Here is a 24,067-nt window from a genome sequence, read left to right as displayed (position 1 = left end):
GTCCCTAAGCACCTCGTCTACCCTTCTTTTAAATACCTTCAGGGATGGGGACTCAACCACCTCCCTGGGCAGCCCATTCCAGAGCCAGATGATACAAGCACGGCTTAGTCAGACATTAAAATGGGGCACTGGGCTTTCTGCCTGCAGGGCCTGCTACGCAGAATTATTTAAGTTGTTAGTCAGGTCAGAGAGTTTGTTTTTCTGCAAGTCTGTAAAATACATGGATGAAATATGTATGTGCCTGCACACATGCAGATTACAGATGAAGCTACATGAAGGCAGGGTGGTGTCCACCAGGGTTTGTGGATAGCACTGTTCTTCCTTTCCTCATTCCTAGAAATACAGAGTGGTGCAGAGGGAATGGATTCCTTGTGCTTGCTTCTTCTGCCCAAATCCAGGCATTAACAGCAACTGTAGTTTGCCTTGGAAAGCCTTAAAGAGGACTTCACAAAATTATCTGAGTAACCCTGGGTCAACTCTGCTCCACTCACAGTGTGGGGAAGTGATCCTGCAAAACACCCAGGGGAAAAAAAACCCTTTACGCTGTACACACACATACACACATTGTAACTCACACAAGCGAAGGATTTGGACTTGAAAATGAAGACCATTAAAAGAGCACTGTGCAAGGTGGCTGTTTGGTTTTCGTCAGTGATTCTTTAGGGTAGGAAAGACTGAGAAACAATCTTTTAATTGCCATGGCCCAGCCTATAGGTGCATGTCTTAGCTATCTCCCAACTCTAGGGTGCTACCCAGAGCTGTCTCTGAACCCCGGTATCCCTTCAGAGGTATATACTGGTTGAGACCAGTGCTCACCACAGCAAGTGCCCGTCCCGGTCAAACAGCTACCAGGTCCTGTGGTGTGGCCCAAAGGGGTTAGTACAGACACAGCCCAGGAGGTTCAAAACACTGCTCTTCAGGGACAGCCCCCCTCAATATCTAAAATAACTTCTAATACCCGTTACATGTTTTGTGAAAAACCACCACAAACTTAGATTCTGTGCAACCGTATGCTTACAGATACGTACAGCATATGGCAAGACCAGTGTTTTTACTTACTGGGAGCTCATCATGAAAATGAGCTGGAACGTCATACCCACCGCAGGGCCCACCGAGTAAATACTACCTGTGAAATTGGTTGTCTTAAAGTGGTGTAAAAGCAAAATTCATAGTAGCGCTTACCTGCCTCTAGCAGTATTGAAGAAAAAAAGTTTTTATTCAGCAGAATTGCAAAACGGAGCTTCTTGGAAAATACCAGGCACCAGGCAAAACACAAAGAAAAGTGGTTCTCCAGCGCAAGGTAGGAGTGCTGGCACTCAGCCAGATGCTTGGGTGCTGGTCATAACACCCTGTCGTCAGACTTGCAACCCCAAAACCGCTTACCCATCTTCTGCCTGGCAGTTCCCTTGGGCCGGTGGTGGTGGTGGAAGTGATGGCATTGGTCTCTATCTATCTTTGTGTCTTCTTGCCAGAAAAGAAATATCATACTCGGGAATTTTTGATCAGCTCTTCATTCTCATCACATCATTTACACCGCATAATGAATTTAAGTTTGTTCCTTTAAGTTTCATTTCTTTATCTCCACGTTCTACATTTGTCTAAATTAGACTGCAGGCTCTGTAGGGAGGGATGTGGGGTTTTTCTTTCTGCTTTTTTTTTTTCCGTTAACATCCCTCTGAAGTGCCATGCAGAGCTGGGATGCTATTGCATGCAAATAATCACTATCAGTAATCATTAATTCCCATTTATCCTTAATGATCTCTTAAATCCATGACTAGCACCGTGACTGATGGAACATTTTTGCACTGTTGTTCCTTCTTTTCTTTCTATAGAGTCTGCCCCACATATACCTCTTAGGAAAGCATCCACATACTGGATGTGAAGTACAGTCAGGCTGTCCCATAGCCCAGCTTTCAGCCCCTGGGATTCGAGCCTCTTGTTCCTCCAAAACAGTGGAAAGACTGTATTCTCCTCCACTGTGCGCTCCCCCTGCCCCCCTTACACCCCACCTCTTTTTTCATGATTTAACTAATTATGAACTATTCTTAATTTCGGTGATTTGGCCTCTCGTTAGTTTGCCTTACGTGTCAAAACTCCACCTGCCTGTGTGGGTGTCTCGCCCTCTTGCTGTTTCTACTTGGCTTCAACTGATCAAGAAATCGCTGATATTTCTGTACACAAAGTTTCAGAGGGACAGATGCATGAAGGTTGGGAGTCCTACCCTTCTGGCATGCTTAGATCTGGCTGATAAATCTCTCCTGACCATTCTTTTCCTTTGGAAAAAAGCTGTCCAGGGAATGGGATTTTCAGTAGTCATGTTCCCTGGCAAAGAAGCAGGGAAGATCTAGAGCTTTCTCACCTTTACAGATGGGATCCATATTTAGTAGGTGAGATTAACATCCATCAGCTCTGTTATTTTGTATGAGGCTTGTGTTTGTCTGATAAAAAAAAAATCTCCTTTGTTTCAGTTCTTGCAAAAACCAAAACTTACAAATGTGGTCCTTTTTTCACATAGACAAAACCTAGCAATAAAGTAACGCCATAACGGTGTTAGAGAAGTTAATGGTGGTTTTGTCCTGCTATAACAACGCGCTAGCTCCACAGATGCATTGAGTCGTGCAGTGATGCCGAGCAAAAACACTGGGGCCCTGACCCCAAACCCATTGAAGCCTTTCCCTTTTCTTCAAAAGCTTCAAAATGCTGAGTGCGTGCTCCTGAGTGCGACTCTGTGACTGTGATTTATATTGCTTGAAATGCAGCGGGCGCCAGGCTGGGAGCCCCCTCTGACCCTCCGGGAAGAGCTGGCCCCCAGTGCTCCCTGCAGCCAGGGAGGTGCGAGGTGCCAGCTAGTGCCACTGATGGCTGGGCTCTTGCAGCCACAGGCAGACAAGAACCACAGGCAAAAATGCTGGATTACAAAGGCAGAATAAGGAAAATGTCAGATGCGATTGTTTCCAAGCTATTAACAGATAAATAAATAAACTGGAGTAATCACCCCACCTGTGAGCTCCAAAGCGCAGCACTGGACTGGACGTAACCTTCCTTGTGATCTTTGTATTTCCCTAAAAGCAAAGCCTACAGCTGCAGGGATAAACTGATTCTCGATGAGAGGAAAAAACGAGGTAATGTATTGTGCAGCCCCGACCAAAGATGATGCTTTAATCATAACAGCCTTATCCAGCCAGAGGAACCAAAATTCAGAGTGACTCCAGTGGAGGCTGCCTGATGTTTTGCCAGGTTTCAATCTGATACTTAATTTGCAGATCTGAGTTATAAAGAGAGAAGCAATTTGCAAGTACATGTGTGAAAAAGAGGTGTGTGTATGTGAGGAGATGATAGGAAAGAAAGCCATCTCCTAGAGGCTCTGCTTCTAATCAATTATATGCACCTCGATTATATTCATAGAAACCCCACATTTCTGGTGCCAGAAACACAAAGACCAGAGCTTTAGTCAGTCAACTGATGAACTGATTGCAGTTGTGTTTGACTCCTGGTTATCACTGAAAATCACAGATTAATAGGAACTTTGGTTATTGTTACTAACATTTAAGATAAATTTTCACTCTTTAGTATTTTAAAATTGCAACCTGCACAGAGCAGAATCAGTAAGAAAGCTGACTGCGTTCAGAAGTATACAACCAATTACTTTTCTGGCTGTTTAAGTATTAATAGCTGAAATTAAGACATAATTAGTATATATCCAAATGGAATGGGGCGAAATTAATCTAGGTAACATAAAAGACACCATTACCAATGTGCAAGGATGTGTGCTTTAGAAATTAAATTGTTGCCTCAGATTGCTGAGCCATAATTAGTTTTGTAAACCTTTTTATTTTTTTAATAGCCTGATCTGGGTGAACAATTAAAGTCAGTCATGTTTTCTTCTGGATTTGGCTGCCATTGTTAGGAATTATAACAAAATGGTGCTTGTGAAAGATAACAGCGCTCCCGAGACTGAAATGAAGTTTCCATAGAAAATTGCACATATGTCCACATGGCCTACCAACAATGATGAAATCTGCTGTCACGGGAGATCATCTTTCAAAGCCTGCCTTCCATTATACTGCTAATGCTGATAAATGTGTCTCTTGCGAGGCCAAGTGCCTGTATCTCCATGACAATTCATGAAAGTGATTCATGCAAAGAAATTGTTCATCGGCTTAGAATTTGCTTAACCTTGTCTCTTATTTCAGCACAATACACACTGGAGTTTTCGTCTGAGTTGAGATGCGGTGCTTTAAAATGCCCAACACACACACAAAAAAAATCAAACTCTCATTTTAATACCCTGGTGCTTCCTGAAACATGCAGGTTTTCACACGGGATGAAGTTGGATGTAACTACAGTTTAATGAATTTTTCTTTCCTTTTTCACATGTTTTCTCCAATCTCCCTCGTGAACAGTTGTCCATACCAGAAATGGGGATCACAAGCTGATCCATCCTAATAAGAGCAGCAAGCGGAGACAACAGTAGTGGTTCCTTAGGCACTCCGGCTAGTTCACAGCCCTGTGAGATCCAGTAATTAAAGTCTTCACTTTGCAAGGCAACCATGCAGCTTAGCACACTTTTTTGGGGCTTTCTAGCTGAAGAAGCTCAAGATTTGGGATTACGATGAGCAAATTCATCTGAGTAGTCTTCGTTTCATGATGCTAAAAGGGAGCAAATGTATCATTAAACATAAATGGAACAGAAAGTGCCGACGAATCATGGCACCTTTTCATTTGACTTGTTCTTATTTTCCACAAAATTTGCTCAGCATTTGAGAAAAACTAAGCATTGTGCTGGCACTTTTGCATCACTGAACTCTTGCACTGGCACATTGGTTTGGTTTTTTTTCCCCTTCTTTAACTCCGGTCAAGCTGCTTTGCCAATTTAACCAGGACAAAGCCATGAGATGTGTCAACTGTGTGGTTTGTGCAGCTCTGTCTGTGTATTGTTTGCATACCTAACAGATACAGCTCAGAGGGTGGGGAGGTGGAGATTTTGGAAGGTGAGCAACTGATTGTGCTTCTAATATAATCTGGGGGGGGGTGATTATTCTTGCCAGGAGGACAGCGCTGATTTGAAGTGCCAGCTCCAGTTTGCCAAAGAGGAGGCAGCACTGATGCGTAAGAAGATGGCCAAACTGGGGAGGGAGAAGGATGAACTGGAGCAGGAGCTCCAGAAGTACAAGTCCATCTATGGAGATGTGGACAGTCCCCTGCCTACCGGGGAGGCAGGGGGCCCACCCAGCACCAGGGAGGCCGAGCTGAAGCTTCGTCTGAAGCTGGTGGAAGAGGAAGCCAACATACTGGGCAGAAAAATAGTGGAACTGGAGGTGGAGAACAGGGGGATTAAAGCTGAGATGGAGGATATGAGGTGTCAGTATGAAAAAGAGTGTCTCAGCAGGGACCACATTTCAAGCATTCCTACCTCGCCCTACGGCGACTCCGTGGAGTCGGCCACGGAGCTGCGCCGGCACCTGCAGTTCGTGGAAGAGGAAGCAGAACTGCTGAGACGGTCGATCTCTGAAATCGAGGATCACAACAAGCAGCTAACAAACGAGCTGAACAAATTCAAGTTTGAGCCAGGCCAGGAGCCGGGCTGGTTGGATGATGCCACGTCCAAGTGTGGTGGCACCTTGCAAGAGGAGCTGAAGTCAGCCAGGTTGCAAATCAATGAGCTGAGCGGGAAAGTGATGAAGCTCCAGTATGAGAACAGGGTCCTGATGTCCAATGTCCAGCGTTACGATCTTGCCTCTCACCTGGGCCTGCGCACTTCCAGCCCCAGGGACAGCGATGCTGACAGTGATGCTGGGAAGAAGGAGAGTGACAGCGAAGAGGGTCGCCCACCCCAGCCAAAGAGAGAGGGGCCCATCGGGGGCGAGAGTGACTCTGAAGAAGTTTATGAGAAGACATCGGGTTTTGGGAGCGGGAAGCCGTCGGAAGTCAGTGACCTGTGCTCTGCTGAGCTCATGAGAGTGAAAGAGGACACCGAGTCTTTAATTAACATCAAACGTGAAGCTGAGCGGCTCGAAAGGACTGTGGACCGCCTTATCACTGATACGGACAGCTTGATTTATGACGCGAAGGTGCATGTAACCAGCAGCCCATCTACTGAGCAAGTTTTCAAAAGTGGTGAGGAAAGGGGAGAAGATAAGCACGAACCTGAGCTTCTGGACACCATCAACTCCAGGATGAAATCTTTCCGGAAGGAGCTGCAGACCTTCCTGGAGAAGGTTGATCACATTGGGGAGGGCCTTAAGGAGCAGATGGAGGACCTCTCCCCTCTTCCCCATCTCACAGAGTCTTCCAGTTTTCTATCCACAATGACGTCCATGTCTCGAGACTCTCCCATTGGTAACCTGGGGAAGGAGTTAATCACCGACTTCCAGGTAGGTCGGCCCCTTGTTGGCCTTCCTTCTGTTTATTGTTTCTCTTTCTTGCTGGCATCGCTACCCTAGAGCTAATTTTCCTCACAGCTGCTTTGTTATGATTTCAGACCCGCAATGTATTAAAGTGTGTAATGTTAAACAAACACTTTATAGGTTTTTTTTCCTTTGTTTGTTTGCACAACTCCTTTGATTCAGAGGCGGTTCCTCGTGGCAAAAAGGCTAATCCACCGGTGCTATAGAGATCTGTCTTCCTTTTGTCTGTAACAGCGGTGTTTCCCTGTGAAAGAGGAGATTAATTAAAAAAAAATAAATTTCTGATGAATGTAAATTAGCAGCCTTGCTAAGAAATGTGAGGAGGTCTTTATTATGCTCTCTCGTAAAAGGGTCAGGCGTGTTCTCAAAAGCCTTGCCAAAAGAACCCAACCAAATGCAGTTTTCTAAGTGATGTGTTTTGAAAAGCCTGCTTACAGCTCACTCCCCTAACCGAGCAGCGAGTGAGAAGCTCTGTAGCCAGCGAAGGACTGCCTTGCCTAAAGCGTTGCCCATGGGCGCATGTCTAAACTGCCACAACTGCCACACTGGATATGGCTTTTCTGCACAGCACAAGTAAGGAAGGAAGAGCCTTGTGTCCCGTATCCTTCATGACTTGTATGCTTGCTGTTGGTTTGACTCATGCATCCTCATTGCATGCGCCTCATAACCAGTGTTTGCATTCTTTTTTCCTCTCTTTTCTCTTTTTTGCTTTTCAGATGTTTCAGCCCATCATTTTGCTCATCCTCATTTTAGTTTTGTTCTCTTCACTTTCTTATGCCACTGTATTTAAGTTGTTTTTTCTGTTCACGCTTTTCTTTGTCTTGTAGTTTTTCAGTCGTCTACCTTACCCATTTTTGTTTTCTTTATTCCCTCCTGTCCTTTTGTTTTTTTGTTACAAACCGCCCATGCACCTAACAGTCCAAACTGAGGGATCAGATGGAGTGGCAGCTCAAACAAGATCGTGGAGAGGAGCGAGAGATTCACCACCAGCGAGCCACCACCGACCCACACCGCAGAGCTGATGGAGACATTAAACTCTACAGGCCAGGAGACAAGGGCTGTTTCAGTCTAGAGGTCAGCAAAGCAGCCCATCTTACTCACTGCCTCCTGCTGCCTTAGCCAGGAGATGAGTAACAGAAGCCAGGGGTTGGGGGAGTAAATTGGACCAAACACAGCACCCCTGTTGTGAAATTCGTGCTTGACCTCTTTCCCCCCTCACAGTTTCAGAGAAGCAAATTGGTCCTGACTTTGGACTCATCACCCTACTCCCAGTAGCTTCACTGAGTGGGAAAATACGGCTCAGGGACCCACTACAGTTGAGCATAGTAACGAAAGATCTCTGGAAGAGGTTGTAATCCCTGATGTGAGATCATGCTTCCAGGTTTTACCTTGCTGGATATTTCAAATCTGGGAAGTCTACAGACAGAGACTGCATTTTGCCTGGCAGTAGTCTGTGCAGGAGGGGGTTTGATGCTGGTGTGCATGGTGATTCTCAACAGGGAACACAGCACCCTGCAGCTTCCAAAAAAACTTATTTATAAAGCAGAATTCTCCATTGTTTGGGTTGTTGAGTACTTTTCCGTTTGTCAAAAGCATCAATCAGTTTTTATTTTAAACTTCATCCATGCAGAGGCCGTATCAGCCTCAGTAAACATCTCTTTAGCTGCTTTCTCATCACCATAGATTGTCCAGAAACTACATCTGGGCCTGAAGAAAACAATTTCTAATCTGTCTCCGCAAAGATGAGCTGGAGCATTGAAAAAGTGGCCACTGGGAAGCCAAATCTACCTTTAAACTGTGGTGGTTAGAGTAGCTTCTAGTGAGGGACGAGTTTTAATATGTTTTGAATTCTAAAGACACATGCAGAGGCCTTAGTATATCGGAACCCCCCAGTTGAGTCTGGGAAAAGGAGAACGCTGGCTGGGACAGCTGGGTTTGTGAGTAAGCACTAGAAAGCAGGGGTAGGAAGACAAAGCTTCAGGGTGGCTGGTAGCCAAGCAGCACGATGCTGTATTGAATATCAAAGGGAGAGTGGCCCTTCATCATAACAGAGGTAATTCTTTGCTGGTTTTGTTTTGTTTGTTTGAAAATAACCTGACAGTGCAGAGTTTTAGTAGTAGTAGAATAATTAATTCGTTCAGCAGCTACTTTTCCAATTTTATTCACTTTTAGCAGTGATAATAAACCCCAGGAAGGTTATCTGACAAACCCAGGACACCATAAGTCTCTCGCTAAAAGGTAAAGTCTTTCTTCCTCAGCTGTGAAATGGGAGGATGAGGTAGAGAAACCTTGCCATTCAGCATGGATCCTTTCGCGATTGTATTGCTGAATAGTTACGGCAGATTAGGTCAGAAAATCACCACAGCAAATGTTTACAGTATTTTGGTTTAGTCTGTCATCTTTATTAGTTCCCTCTTACCTTAGATCAGGCTCATTAGTATATCAAGTCCGGCGTATGTGAGCCCTTTATTAAGAATAGGGATTCGGGTAGTTTTGGCACAACATCTTTTTTTCCTCTCCCAGGATGGGATGATGTGAAAACTGTGTACCGCAACCTATGTTTAAACAGAGGATGGATAGTTTTCACACCATAGCCTGACAAGGAACAAGCCAGTAATTATAATCAAAAGTACAGAATAACCAGCTGAGGTCCAGATGTGCTCAAAAGGTGAGCAAGGCTGGGGCTCAAATGGCCCAGCCTGAGAAAATGTGGAAGATTCAGGTGTTTGTTTCAGTCAGGTTTACTTAAGCAACAAAGAATTACACTGCTCTATGCTGAAACTTTTCAGTGGGCGGACAGTCAATTGAAATCTTATAATCTGTAATAGTCAAACCCAAGTGAAGCAGAAGAGTCCTTCAAATAATTTTGTATGGTATCGTTTTTAGTATTTTCTTTTTTGATTTCATACACTGCACCAGCAAAAAACTACCTTTTGTGTGTGTGTGCCAGATGAATGAGCAGAAAAAAAATATTATTCAAATACCTAAAGGGGTTTTTTTATTGCCACAGAAATTTCAGATGGAGACTCAAACCTTTCAATTCCCAGAGCAAAGATGGCTACACATAAGCCATTATCCGCTTGTGAAGTGAAAACATACGCACTGGCCAGTGGATAACACTGATTGATGATCTTCTTACTGTGTATGGCCTTTCAGCATGAGAGGAACACATTTCATTTCAGTGAGGCAAATGTTTTCTTTTTAAGCAGGCAAACCCATTTTTCTAAATTCATTTTTTTCCAAGCTGAATTTTAAATGAAAATTTTCCCAAGCAATGCTGAGCAGCTTCCATTTAGCCATTTCTCCTATTTTTAAAAATGAGCATCGTGGGAGCCTAATTGTTTGATTAAATACAATAAATGCAGGCTGACTTGTGCTTGAAACTACCCCGTAGCCTAACTGTAAACATCTGCCTTTGTTTGGGCTTTGCACTGCAGTTGTTAGTGCAACAGTGTTATTAGAATGTATTTGCATGTTAAAGAAGTGAGTTAGAGTCACAGTCCAAGGGAAATTATATCTTGAAATTGCCTTAAGAGCAGGGCTTTGTTTTCTTGCTGAAACAAGCCATTCAGCTGCTGTTGCGGGAGGCTGGAGCCCATTGGGGTGGCTGTTCGATCCATTATTCATGATTTTAGCAGAGCCGGGTTTTGGTGGGAGGGGGAAATCATTCTTTACCATCCAAAGCAAAAGCGAGCAAGCAAGTGAGAATTGCCCTGGCTAAAAGACATGGAGAAACTAAGCACAATGCTTCATGGGGCAAACACCCAGCACAGATCAAAGGATTACTGTGGCCACAAATGGGAACCAAGGGGGAAAAATGGTAAATAATTTTTCATCTGGTGAATTTTACCCTTTTTACCAATGGAATATCCATAAACAAATGGCAGCTTCCTGAAGCAGTTTCCTCCTGCCTATTCAGTGACAAGAAGACATTCTGGAGAATTAAAAATTCACTCATTCAAATGACCAAATATAGTTTGTTGCAGTATTTGATGCCTGATACTCTAAAATGGAGCTGTATCTCTTAGCTCTGACTGTTCCTGCAGAGGGTATCGGTTCTGCCTTTACCTGAGTAAGTGTATTTCACCAAAGGCAAAGCCACTCATCTTTTCATTTCAGATTTGGATTGTTTTCATACATGGCTTTTAAAGACTTACACATTTGCTTCTGTGTAAAGAAATGCCACAAAGTCTCTTGACACTCCCAGGTTATGGAAAAAGAACCACTGAAGTGAATTCACGTCAAAGGAACAACTTGTCACCAGAGAATTAAAATAAAAGCAGATAGGCTAGAGAAGGTGAGAACGTGTCTTAAAAAGCAAGTCTTCCACAAGGTCTTGTAATAAAGTAGGAAGAGCTCACACTGAAGAATAATTTCTTCTAGGCCCTTCTTAATCTGTTTATCCATTTTCCTTTCTTATTATGCCCATAAGAAATATAAACCGTCCATATTACTCTAGGTTAGCACCTGGGTTAAGTGTGGACCAACCAGATGAAGTGATGTGCAAGTTAGGTAAGTCACTTTACCACCTGCTTTGAATTAAAACTTCTGAATGGATCCATTTTGGACATGCAAGGAGATTTTCAGTCTATATTTTGAATATTCTATTTTTAGCTGCTTTTGGAGTGTCTGTGCTCCTTCTGTGCAATTTTCATAATTCCATGTGAGAGCTTTTCAGCCTGATGGCTTTTGCAGCAGCTCCCAGCCATGTGCTGAAAATTTACACATGCTTTTCTCTTGCCCTCATTTAAGATTTTGTTGTCTCAGAAAGGAAACAGTGAATGTTTTATACATTGTGACTTTTCTTTCTTATTAAAAAAACCCAAACCAAACAACAAACGAGGACCACATAGAAAGCTGTATCTCTTAGTGTCCACTATTCCTCCAATGCAAAGTTGTGGGAAGAAGAAAGACAAACGGGTTCCGACAGTATTCCTTCCCACCAAGATTAGAGGCAGCAAGAATAATTTACTTTGATGAATTGTATTCTTTCTTGCTATGCAAGATTCCATAAAGGTTGACAATATAATGGCTTAAAAGACCCTTTATGATGTAAATCTGGGTATCCCAGTCCTAACTGAACTCGGTGAGAGTTTGTGTACTACCCATACAATGGGATGGATTTTTAAAGACCTGGAGCAAAGTGTTCTGTGTTTTCCCCAAATCCGAGACTCTCCCTATAAGCACAGACAAGTAACCCACCCAACTGCCTATTGTACAGCAGCAAATGGAATATATATCACTTATTTTTAAGGGGTGAGAAGAGTACATCTTCAGAAGCAACCTCTGAGAATTCAGTTAGATGTGTATTGCGTGTATAAAGTAATACAAAAGGCGCTGGAAGTTCCTACCCGGTGTGGATGACTGTATGCATGCGATGGTCAGCCGTCAGGTGTGAAAAAGTAGCAGTCTTTAGACTGCATGGTCAAGTGTAAGGTCCACATATCAAAGCGTTATAACATAGTGTTAGGTGAGCAGCAAAAAATGTTCATCTTTTGGCTTCCTGGAACTGCACACAAATGCTGGAGAGCATCTTTCTACCCTGCCTCCTCAGGCCTTATTTTGCTCCATCCCTTCTAGAAAAAAAAAAAGGCTAAAAAGAAAGATTCCATGAAATTTGATGTTCACAGTTGTTGCATGCAGACCAATTAAGTTTGCAGGCAAATTGAGATTGTAATTAGCTATGGTAAAATGGAGAAAACAGACAAGTAAAACCCAGATATATCTCACGGTGCATGGCAATACTGTAAAAACAAGTCATGGCCGAAATGTGGGATTGCGCAAGCTGAAAAGAGGCAGAAAGGGGTTGGTGCAAGGAGGGAGTGGTGGTGAAACCCCCAAAGCATGGATGACTTTTCTCTGAACATCCTCTTGAGGTAAAGACATCGGCGTGGATTAGCTTGTTCTGGACTGATAACAGGTGAGAGAAAAGGACTCGGCAGAAGGACTTGGCACTGCCTGTCCAAGAGGATGAGAGTGGAAGTGGATCTGGAAATGCAATAATTGGGATTAATGGGAAATTGTTGGTTGGTGTCGAGCTGCAAATGAAGTGCAGCTGCTCCTGTGGTGCTGTGATGGAGTAGCCATAGCCTGTAGTTCCCATTGTAGTGTGTTTGTATGTGTTGTTTAGTGAGTTTATGTCTGTGTCTGTGGTGTCGGTACGTTGCGTGGTGGCCGTCACATTTGGGGTGTTTTCCGTTCCTCGTGTAGTGTGTTTGTTAATGAGAACAAAGGAGACAAAGAATGTAAGTTAACAGGTTATCAACTTTTGTGTCCATTTTGTAGCAGTGTTGTTTTCCAAAACAAAACAAAACAAAGCCACAGTTGTGCCACAGACTATGCCCTGCTGATTACATGATAGGGGCCTGATATCCACACGTAAACTTAGAGACATCCATCAATGCAATGCCAGGTACCTGAACTGCATATATACAAATATCTTCATACATTTCTACACCTTCTTCATTCACGATCCAGATGTTTAGCAGCAATCTAGTAGGCTCTTAAGCAGCCTTTTCTCCCTTGATTTTAGCAGTGCTAATCCCAGTGCATCTTGTAGATAGGACATTATATGAAATTATGGACTATAAAGAGTCCTCAGGTTGCACTGGAAGGCAAAAGGTGTGTAGCTCTGCATTCACACATTAACTGCTTTTCAACACGTGTACTCTGATGCTTAAAAAAATCTACCATCCTTAAAGAGGCAAAGCAATTGTAAAAAAATCGCACTGTCTAGTGTGCATGCAATAGTCTATCTGCCTTTATGATATATTTAATCTCTTCTTAGTAATTCCAACGGTTAGCACATAATCCCAGCGCCCAAGTTTCCTGAAACTTGGCTTTGCATGGTCTACATGCTCATTGAAAATCACGTGGGTTAATTATTTTCTTGCCCTAATTTTGCAGACATAAGGTGCTGTCAGTATACACGTAACTATGTGATTCCAATTAATACTAGTCTGAAGTAGAACAAATGATAATTTAGCAAATCATTGTTCATTGGAAAACACAAATGTGAAGTGAATAGTGAAAATCTCAAACGTTACCATCCTGGTAACTTTTGGTGCTCTGATTCAGCTTCCAGTTTCAGGAATCCTAAGACCAACAATATTTCTAACTATAGATGTGTAATCGTATGACTGTAAGGAGAGGCAGATTGAGATCAGTGATTATTGTGAACAGAAGAGCGTTGCCATGTTGTATTTGTTTTCACCAAGTCAAGTTTGCAGGATTTCAGCTCATTTTGAATTCTTAAGGAGAAGGAACACAGTTTTTTTTAAATTACACCTGAACTAACTAGGTATATTGGTTCTTATTTGCCGTATTCCTAAAGAAGCCTGATCAAAATGAAAGAATGCAGAAATTTCTGATGAAAGTAATTTTTCCTTTATTGGATGAGAAAATTAAACTGATGATTTACAAGTGATTGTGCAAAACTGGCAAATCCCATTGCAAGCAGTCCTTCCCAAATTATTTGTGAGACCAGATTTGTGCAATGCAAAATGTCTGCAGACACGTTAAGGCGTGAGATGAAATTTGAAAGGGAAGATAATGTTCTCTTGGGCACTTTATGTGTGCCTTTCCTAGGGCTGGAAGTGGCTTTTCCTCAGGTACAAAACTGTCATGCACAAGTCAATAAGTGAATTGAGTAAACAAGGAACTGATAGGGCCTAGAAAGTATATGTAGGGTGACTTTTCATTTTTCAGCAGAGTATGGTCCTGCGGGTGGTTTATGGGATACTTTCCATCTGCCTTATCTTCTTTTTCCCCAGAGGAGGGGAGGATCCTCTGTTCCAGTGACAAATACTTTTTGAATGACCCAAAGTGTCCCAGCAAGGGCTGCTGCAGCCCAAACAGCAGCGGCAGCTGGTTTTGCTCTTGGGAAGCAGGAGGAGTGCTCAGGGAGAGGAGATGGGTGCCGGGGCTGGTGCCAGAGGGGAAATGGCAATGCAGCCCCCGAGAGCCGGTCCCATGACCTGAGTTATGTCTTTGCAGCTGCTGAGGCTGGAGCACACTGGATGTCAGCCAGCAGAGAATTTGGGATTACGCTTTGAAGCCTGAAATGATCCCGTCTTTAACTGTGTCTTTACTCTGGGAAGTAGGAGTTTGGTGTTGTAGTGTTTTCTGTGGTCACACATGTGAAGAGGACGGCATCTGGCCAAGCATCACATTTGTACAGACAAATCAGTTTTAGCTCCCATGTGAGAGACACAAAATGAAGGGCATAGAAAGTTCTGATCAGGAATATAAGTGCCACAGGATTAATTAACACAGTATAAGTAATGAGGTCTGACTCTGCCTTCTTTGGTCTTTATTTTTGAGTTAAGTAACTTTCAGAAGTAAATTGGATGGGATGCCAAAATTAATGAGAACATAACATTGGAAGCATTAAGATTAAAATAGTGTTGGACCTGAAAGGGGAGGTACTTAAGCATTTTGGTCAGGTCTCAGGCTCACACAGCTTATCACTGTGACATTTGTGGAGTAATTATTCTGAGTGGAAATCAAAGAATAAAGCCGACTTGTGCAGAGAGCTGTCCTGTACCTGAAGAAAGGGACCTTTTATGCTTAGTTCATTTAATAAATGCTCTCCCATTAACTGCCTACTCAGAAGCGTTGCAAATGAATAAATAATTAGGTTCAATATATGTGCTTAGGGGCATCTTCTGCAGAGATGTTAAAATTTTATAGCTTTGATTATCATAAAGAAATACGCCACCAAATATGTAACCCTGTAAATAGGAGCTTATTGATGGTGCGCTGTCTCAGCTACTCGAGTGCAAACCCGGAGCAGGGGCCTGAAGGGAATATCCAACATGTAACATCAGTATCCCAGCTTTAGTTTTCAGACGGAGCCACACAGGAAATTCCCACACATATTTAGGGCATTGCTATTTATTTGCACACTGTGCTTTGGTTTTAACTATTGATAACCGTGAGTTGTGCAGATGTCTGTCCTGCGGTTCTTTTCTTTTTTGCTTTTTTGTGCACCACGGAGGCACGTTTTCTGCTAAACCTATCCCTTTGTCCTGCTGATCAGCTCAGGGATTCCCATGTTTTACCTGTACAGAATGTATCGATACAGGAGCTTCAGGCTCAGCTTGAGCAGGAGACGAGACTTCACCGAGAGGAGCAAGAAAAGTTTACAGAAAGGATCATCCAGGTAAATACAAAACCTGCCTGCTGGGAGAGACGCGTGGCCATGACGTGTGGCATGGACCTTGTTTGTCAGGATCATGGAAACCTGTGTCCTGATGGCTGTGCCTGTTTGACTTCATCTGAATAAATGAAGAGTCTGGAAGTTGGAGAAATGTACCTTCAGGCCTATTTTGCCCCTTTGAATCTGGCTTCTCTACTTGGTGGAGAGAAGTTTTGTCCTCCCCTGTGCAGGGGAAGTCAAGGTAGAGATGTGAAATTCCGTGTGGGGAATTATATATCAGCCTTTTCATATCTCCAGGAGCTGGGGAAGGGTGCGTTTAATCTCTGGGAGAACAGTTTGTCTCTATGCCTTATTCTGACCCTTCCTCGCCCAAAGCAAAACCAACACTCCTCTGACGCTGGAGGAGTGGTTACATGCTCATAACTGAGACACAAATCAGGACTTCTTTGTATTTCTCGGAACCCCATGTTTCCAACCCCCTTATTCATTACTGGTGAAGAAATTATATTTTGTTACATGGACCCCCCCTGCTCTTTTGAAGGCTGGAACAGATTAGTCAATCGTTTTGTGATCTCTAGCTCCTAGAGCGAAAAAAATCTGTTGCTAATTTTTGCAGGCTGTTTGGCTCTTAACCGAAGTTTTCTTTTTAAATTTACTTCATAGACTAAATTCAGCATAATTGTTGCATGGTGTAAAGCATTTTTCCTTGTGCCAGCTAATCTCATTATGCCCAAGTGGTATCGCATTTTTTTCATAAGTAGCTTTAATTTCCAGTTGAACTCTATAGGAGCTTTCTCATGGAGGGTTTTGAAGGCAACCAGGAAAATTGATTTCCTTCCTAGTTGCTTTGGCCATGAAAGCTTTTTGGAAGCTATGTTTGCCTCTTAAAGTTCTTTTCTTTTGCAATAGCTGTCCATTGAAAAAACATAATATTCTATGAAGCTACTTCCACCAGGGTCTTCTGCAAGAATTTGTGACCACGGGGACTTAGATCATAACAGATTGTAAAAACAATGAAAAATGCAGAAAAATCAAAGCTAGCTATTAGTGTTGACAGCCAGTAGAAACAGAAGAATAAAAGTATCTTCTGGATTCTTCATTTTTTCCAGATTATGCCCATCCTGTTGACATTGTTCCTTTTTTATCATCTTCCAGGATTTCTGGTGGAAATGACTCAGATCTTTGCTGTATTTAACCATAACTTTATTTAGTGGAAGAACCTACATCAACACAAAATCTATTTGTTTCTTCCTGCAAATTAAGTTTAAAATAAGCCCCTTTTTCACTATTTCATTTTTAGCAATGTTTAATGACATCAAATTGATGTGTGCTAGCAGTGTACATTCTCCACGAGTGCTACTAGAAGTTGCGTGTATGTTTTTTGGGCCATTATAGCTAATTTTGTTCCAGACTACTTTTAAGCTGCATTTTAAACCCATTTAAGCTAGCAACTACTGTAAATAATTTTAATTTAATCGGGAACTTTTTAAACATAGTAGCATACATGCTGAAAATCTGCATTATGCACATCATTTAAAGGCCAGGAAAGTCCTTAGTAAACCATCTAGTATGGGTCGGTAGCCTGTGTCAGAAGCATCTGAATGTTGCCATGAAAATCAAGCATATATTTCTTAGCAGTAGTAAGTGCTAGGGGGCCCATGCTCCTGAATAAGAATCTCTGAAGTATTTTCCATTCCTGTGTGAATGTTGTTTGTTGCAGGGTATGTTCTTATGGTTTAAATCGTTGTGGTCGTTAGTGTACCATGGCTTTCATAGATTTCATCTATGGAGCTGGTCAGCAAAGGAAGAAGCTGTTCTGCAGAATGGAAAATAGTGGAAACTGGCATCTGTAAACAGGGGCTCTGTACTCATTTTCCATCTGCCTTTTCGTGATCAATGTGAACCACAGCATGGTGGAAGTGGAAACACTATCTCATCCATGCAGAAAATGAGATGTTGTACAACTAACTTGTACAAGTGCTATTGGGCACAGGTCATGCCATGGTTTGATTTTGACATATTGAGGGAGAAGTCACGCTTACAGAATAATGTTTCAGGTGGCCTTGTGTTGAAACAGATGTAATTATGCGTGTGCTCCAAAGAATAAGATTTTCTTGGTGCTTCTGGTACTGAAACTGAGGCGTTGAATACCGAGTTGCAACCTATCCCCATCTCTCCAGTTCCTGCACGTGTCCCTGATCTAGTCGTATCAGAATGAGAAACTGTTTACTGTGAGTCATTCAGATGCCTCCAAGTATGAACTGTGAGAAGTGAGGGACCAGTAGTTGTATCTGAGATACTGGATGTGGTTCCTTCAGAAGCATTGCCCTTCCAGAAGCAGAGGGAGATATAGCCACAGAGGAAAGGATGAGTCTGTGGCTGGAGAGGGAAGAGGCAAGGATAATATTCCAGGTTGTCTGAAGGGCAGCTGTGGTCCCACCTTATAGGAATGTCTGCAAATGCATTTAGCAGGTGTGATATGTGCAGCAGTGTGGGCTGGTGGCTGTGCTGGGAACATACTGCAGGGATACAATCAAGAGAGGGAGGAAAATATGAGTGGTATAAAATGTTTAAGCAGCAGAAGGTCTCGTGCATCTTTAAAGTAAATGTCCACTTCCACTTGGATATGGTTATCTAAGCAAAGCTTATCCACTGCTGTCCTTAATTTCCTCAACAGTCATAACTGCTGAGGAACTTATTGAGCCAAGTCAATAGCTACTCACTACTGATGAAAATGAGAGATTTCAGTTTGTCTCACCCAACAAAGTACAAGTCCTGGAAACCATGCCAGGACAGCACCCCGTTGACATGGTGTCTGTCATTCCATTAAAGCTGGAGGAGGAGCACATGCAGACCCTGCGGAGGAAAGACTTGGAAGTGCAGAGCTTGACTTTGCAGAACAAACTGGAAGAGAAGACATGGAGCCAGGAGAAAAGTCTGCTGCAGCAAGAACTCAGGCATTTCAAGCAGGACACCTTTCTCCTATATGTCAAACTGAAGTGGCTGCTGAAACATTGGCGGCAAGGAAAGCGGATGGAGGAGGAAGGGGAGGACATATTAGAGGTAACTGTCCCACCTTATTAACCCAATGAAGTTGCAAGCGGTGGGATACTGGGATGTTCATTCTTTAAGTATAGACTTCAAATACGATGTGCCATCAGCAACTTTATAATTACACATAGATTTAAAGGGAGTTCAAATTAAACATGAAGCCTTTTCTTCAGTTGGCTCCTGCTAAAGAATATTCTGCATGATATGTTACAGATCACCCATCTTTAAATCTAAACCCTTAACTAGTACAAACATCTGGCCCTGAAAAACTCTCTCATAGTAAATGAAAATTTAATTAGGTCTCAAAGATATGACTCCTGAATAATTTTTAGAAAGGAAAAAAAAATGTTAGTGAGCTGATGGAGTCAAATCTGTTTAGACGGGTTGAGTGCTGTCGTTTTTCAAATCATGTGCACAGTGTGTTCCTTACAAAGCCTTCAGCAATACAGATGGAGGGAAGCTCTGTTTTCATGTTGGCAGGAGAATTATAGAGCTTCTTGTGGGAACTTAGAGTGAATCATTCTTGTTTGTTCCTCTTCTCCATGCACACGTCTATCACCATCAGCAGCAGTGCGCCAGTAGTCATCACGGTGATTTTCCAAGTAGCGACTAAACTAAGATCAGGAATTTCAGAAGTACATAACAACCTGGAATCCCCAAGCTGACACATCTCAGCAGGGGTGTGATTGCCAGCCAATGTGCACTGTGAAGAAAGGTGCTGCTAAATTGTCTCAAGATACTCATCCAGAATTACCATTTCCTTTGGAAATCTTACCTAAAGAAAAAATAAGTTTAAAAAAGAGTTTGCCCATTCTGACATTTTATACAAAAATCCTGAGAACAATAGATTTATTTTGGAGGTTCGTGCAATTCTAAAACCATTTGGTAAGGCAACAAAGTAATTTTTCTCAGTATTTCTGATAGTTATGTGCCTAGTGTTTTTCAGTGTTTGCCGCATTTGGCAGTACAAGTAACCTTTCAGGTCTGGTAAGAGTGTGCTTAAATTGAATACTCCAGTGTTTTTTATTCTTAGATAAAGGGTGGATGAACATCTTTACCTTCATCTGCTGTGGTAATATGAGTCAGAAACAAGAGATGAGTAGCTATTTAGAAATAATTTGCTTCTGCTTTACTTCAGCAGTACTAATTTGCTTCTATGTGAACTAGCTCATCTTCTAATATCAAAACAGCTTTCATTTTTTCACTGTTTGGATTTTTTGACTATTTAATTTATAATCGGTCCACCTCCAGTCATTATTGGAGTCATGTGTTTTACTAACACATTAGAGAATGAAGTGCTAGATTTGGATACGTCCTGATCTCCATATCTTCATCAGACAATACACCAGCATCTTGCACAGCTTTTCATTAATGTGTGATGTATTATATTCATCGTGCTACATTATATACCCATCTTCTCAGCTGCATAGGTCTTCTATTTTGCAGGCCTGCATAGTCTTGTGTTCACATATGCAACGTGTCATATATCACCCAAAGATCATTTCCTGTAGCCTACAGAATAGAAGTCAAAATATCCCACCAGGGGTTGCAGGGGAAGATAGTACCTTTCCTTGGCCCTCCCACAGATTTCTGTCCCCCAAGGTAAATCGCAAAAGAGTGTTGATGTGTCCCATCTCTTGCATTTTAGATCGAGCACCCTGAGACCCTCCCAGACCTTGGCATTCAGTCTGAGCAGAAGACGGACGAGGCAGAGCGAGAGGAGGAAGAAGAGGATGTTGTGTTTGCACTGTCAGATTTCTCCCAGCGCCCCACCACAGAGAACGCAGATCATGGACCACAGCTGCAGACTGCAGAATTACTGCAGCAGCAGAAGCAGGTACTATACCAGTTGTATATCATGCCTTGGAAATGGGAACTGTGGATTTTCCAAGGGAGTTCAATTCCTTATGCTGCTGTGTTAAATCACCCAGAATCATACTTGTAAAAATACTTCTAGCTACACAGCAATTACAGTGGATTTCATCCATTATATTTATATTTAATCAGGAGCCACGTGATTACTGTTCTCCTGTTGGCAGACGCTATCAGTGAAAAATCCTATTTCCTCTTGTGGCTGTTTGCCCAGAAACATCTATCAGTATGTGGTGGTTTGCAGAATTTACATGCTCCTCTCTCCTGAGCATGTCTATTGTATTCTACTGTCAAGCTTTTAGCAAGAAGAGGTGATTTTATTTCCTTTAAATAATTTAAGAAACTAGCACATGTATTTAATGTTTCCCTTAGAGATGACGGGAAAACAATGTGAAAGTTCCTTCCTGTCACTGGGCTTGCTTTTAAATGCCTAAAACCAAATCATGCTGACTTTTCCCTCACATCTCCCGTGGCCTGCCTATGTGTGTTAGAGCACTGCCATACATCCTAGCTTTTTCCTTCGTGCATTTAGTATACCAGCAGTCCTAACAATAACAATAGCAAACATTCAAAGGGGACAGACTTAAGGCTTCCATGGTTCTTCAGGAGCATCTTCTTATATTTTTAAAATGGAAAACATTCAGATGAGAGCATCCTGTTACATGGAATTATTTGCAATCATAAGTAGCATGGACCAAGAATTCCATGTAAAACACAAATTCAGTGAAGAAGGTTTTGGAGCTTTATGCCTTATGCCCCATCTCTATCTGGGCCCTTGACTTAGGAGCCAGCTCCACAGCGAGAGCTCTCAGACACATCTGTACTCTCTGTGACTGCACTACTTTGCTGGGCTCACTGCAGGATCTGTGTATTGTGCGGGTCTTTGCACTTCAGTTCTTCACCTTGAATTCCCCAGACTCTCATGGCTATGTACAACCTGTTTACTTATTATCTATATGGTCTAATACATACACAGCAGACAACAGTAAGTCTCTATCTTCTATCTCTATCTTTAAGGTTAGGCTGGTGCTGGGAGATGCACAGGCTGTCTTGCAACCTACCTCTCTAGTTCGAGATGTAACTTTGGTTAGAATTTCTGTTTGAATAAAAATAGTAGAGATCTGTGGTCTTTATGCTACTTCATATTCTGCTTTAGGTTTATATATTCTTTTGCTTTCCTTTTTCATAGTGCTAGCTGCCAACTCCATTCTCTAGCTATTCTTTTCTGTGAAGTGTGCTACTAAGGTAGTATTCATTTGATCAATTTGGCATTTGGAAAGGTTCTACCTTGCCAGTCACCCAGACACATCACTGTCATCCTCTCAGCAAGCTCTTCTCTGGTAGAGGCTGAAGAAGGCCATGGAAGAAATGCTTCTGAGCACATTGTTTAACTGCATTACATCTGTAGACTGTTTTAATCTAGAATGAGTGAAATAAATATAAAAGAACATACTATCTCAGTAGAAACTTTGTCATGCACTAACTTTACATATAGATCTCTTAAAATTACCAAGAACATTCAAATAAATTATCTCCTCTTTGAAATAATCATCGCTTAGGCATTAATCTCAATTAAGGTGGCAGAAATGGGAAGTAGGATTGCTTATAATTAATTTTTATATACATTGCGTGATGTTCCAATGCAGCAGTTCCAGCTAATCTTGCTTAAAGAAATGATCCATAGGAACAGACCACATCTCACTTCCCCTCTTGATAGTGAATAGTGCATGATACATGATATCCAAATGGATTTGTGAAGGTAATTGCCTTCCAACCAGGAAAAAAGTGTTATTTCAACACTGCAAGACTGAATGAGTTCGCTAGATATTTCTCATTTTAAGCACTGGTACTTGTTTTGCCTGCTCACACTAGTGAATCGTCTAACAAGCACTGTGTTTCTTGACAGGCATGTAAAAAGGGTTTTCAGTGCTATGGGGCTTGCTTTTGTCAGTGGCAAGAAAGGATTATGATTATTCTCTGGCAGAGAAATAGGAAGCCCTGAGAGCATCAGCAGACCCAGAGCACGACCTTCCTGAAGGGGTGAATCTCAGCAGTGCTCACCTCCTGGTACACCAGTGACTAGTCAGGTGGCCTTGAAGAACACCCAGGGTGTTGGGGGTCTTCTTCAGGTTCCTTAAGCCTGCAGCTGGAAAAAAGCACTGGTTACATTGGGAATTTGGGGTGAGTGGTGAAGCTGGAAGTCTCCAAGGTTTGCACCTGCCCAGGAGAGCCCTAAGTTACTGGTTCTGCCTGGCAAGCTCCAAGATCATAGAATCATAGAATCACTTTGGTTAGAAAAGACCTTTGAGATCATCGAGTCCAACCTTTAACCTAACCCTGCCATCCCACCACTAAACCATGTCCCTAAGTACCTCATCTATCCTTCTTTTAAATACCTCCAGGGATGAGGACTCTACCACCTCTCTGGGCAGCCCATTCCAGAGCCTGACAACCCTTTCGGTGAAGAATTTTTTCCTAATGTCTAGCCTAAACCTGCCCTGGCGCAACTTCAGACCATTCCCCCTCGTCCTATCGTCTGTTACCAGGGAGAAGAGGCCGACCCCCACCTCACTACAGCCTCCTTTCAGGCAGTTGTAGAGGGCGATCAGGTGGCAGCTTTCCAGCCACTCTTCCCCAAGCCTGTAGCGCTGCATGGGGTTGTTGTGACCAAAGTGCAGGACCCGGCACTTGGCCTTGTTGAACCTCATGCAATTGGCCTTGGCCCATCGATCCAGCCTGTCCAGGTCTCTCTGCAGAGCCCTCCTACCCTCGGGCAGATCAACACTACCACCCAGTTTGGTGTCATCTGCAAATTTGCTGAGGGCACACTCAATCCCCTCGTCCAGGTCATTGATAAAGATATTAAACAAGACTGGCCCTAGAACTGAGCCCTGGGGGACAATGCATCAGCACTTGTTTCACTTTAGGAAGGAAATTTTATGATAGTCTAGGAGTGGCTGAGATAACTGGGTCAGAAAAAAAAAGAAAGGGCTTACAGTAACTTGAAGTAACCCCTATTTATTTTTAACATTTAATGTTAATATTTAATGGCTTGTATTTTCAGCCTGCACTCTTGCTGCTGACTTTCTCACCCTGCCTGGGAAGTGGAAATGTTTTGAGAAAAATGATAAACCCTTGGGCCTTAATTTCAACAACCAGCCTTCAATTTTATATTGTTATGATTTGAGGTACTCAGCTTGGTGGGAAGTACACATCTCACTTGTCTGGGCTTTTTATGTGGCCAGTGCGTGGAGGGATGAAGGCATGGCAGAGGGGAAAGGGGAAAAAAAAAAGGCTCGTTGATGAGAGGCAGCGTAGACAGGGACTCTGAGAAGGGCCAATTCATCTTCCTCTTCACAGCGTTGTCCCTTGGCTGGTAGCTGGGGCACACTGCAGAAAGGGTCGGGCAAGGAACTGGCAAGGTGCAAGAGCCAGGCAGAAACTCTGGTGATGGGCAGGAGATAAGCAGGCAAGTTGGGCTGGTGGCACAGTGGCGGAGGGCTTGCTCTAAGTCAGCCTTTCTATGTGTGTAGTAAGACATCAGGGAGAACAGCCTGTGGAAAATGGAAGCACTTTG

The 24,067-nt window shown here is 42.8% G+C and overlaps 1 protein-coding gene across 1 annotated transcript in view; it reads left to right on the top strand.

The window, feature by feature from the left end:
- MTCL1 (microtubule crosslinking factor 1) overlaps positions 1-24,067 on the top strand; it is a 95,128-nt gene that overhangs the window by 47,402 nt on the left and 23,659 nt on the right. The window contains exons 4-8 of the mRNA XM_035901626.1: positions 5,049-6,374; positions 7,326-7,481; positions 15,448-15,570; positions 18,400-18,630; positions 20,267-20,455. Coding sequence (XP_035757519.1) covers positions 5,049-6,374; positions 7,326-7,481; positions 15,448-15,570; positions 18,400-18,630; positions 20,267-20,455 — 2,025 coding nt within the window. The remainder of the gene's footprint in view (positions 1-5,048; positions 6,375-7,325; positions 7,482-15,447; positions 15,571-18,399; positions 18,631-20,266; positions 20,456-24,067) is intronic.

This window comes from Egretta garzetta, unplaced genomic scaffold (genome assembly GCF_000687185.1).
Source record: "Egretta garzetta isolate BGI_Z169 unplaced genomic scaffold, ASM68718v1 scaffold259, whole genome shotgun sequence".
In the NCBI taxonomy this organism is placed as follows: Eukaryota; Metazoa; Chordata; class Aves; order Pelecaniformes; family Ardeidae; genus Egretta; species Egretta garzetta.
Note: the sequence above shows the minus strand (reverse complement) of the source record. Positions and strands in the feature narration are given on the sequence as shown.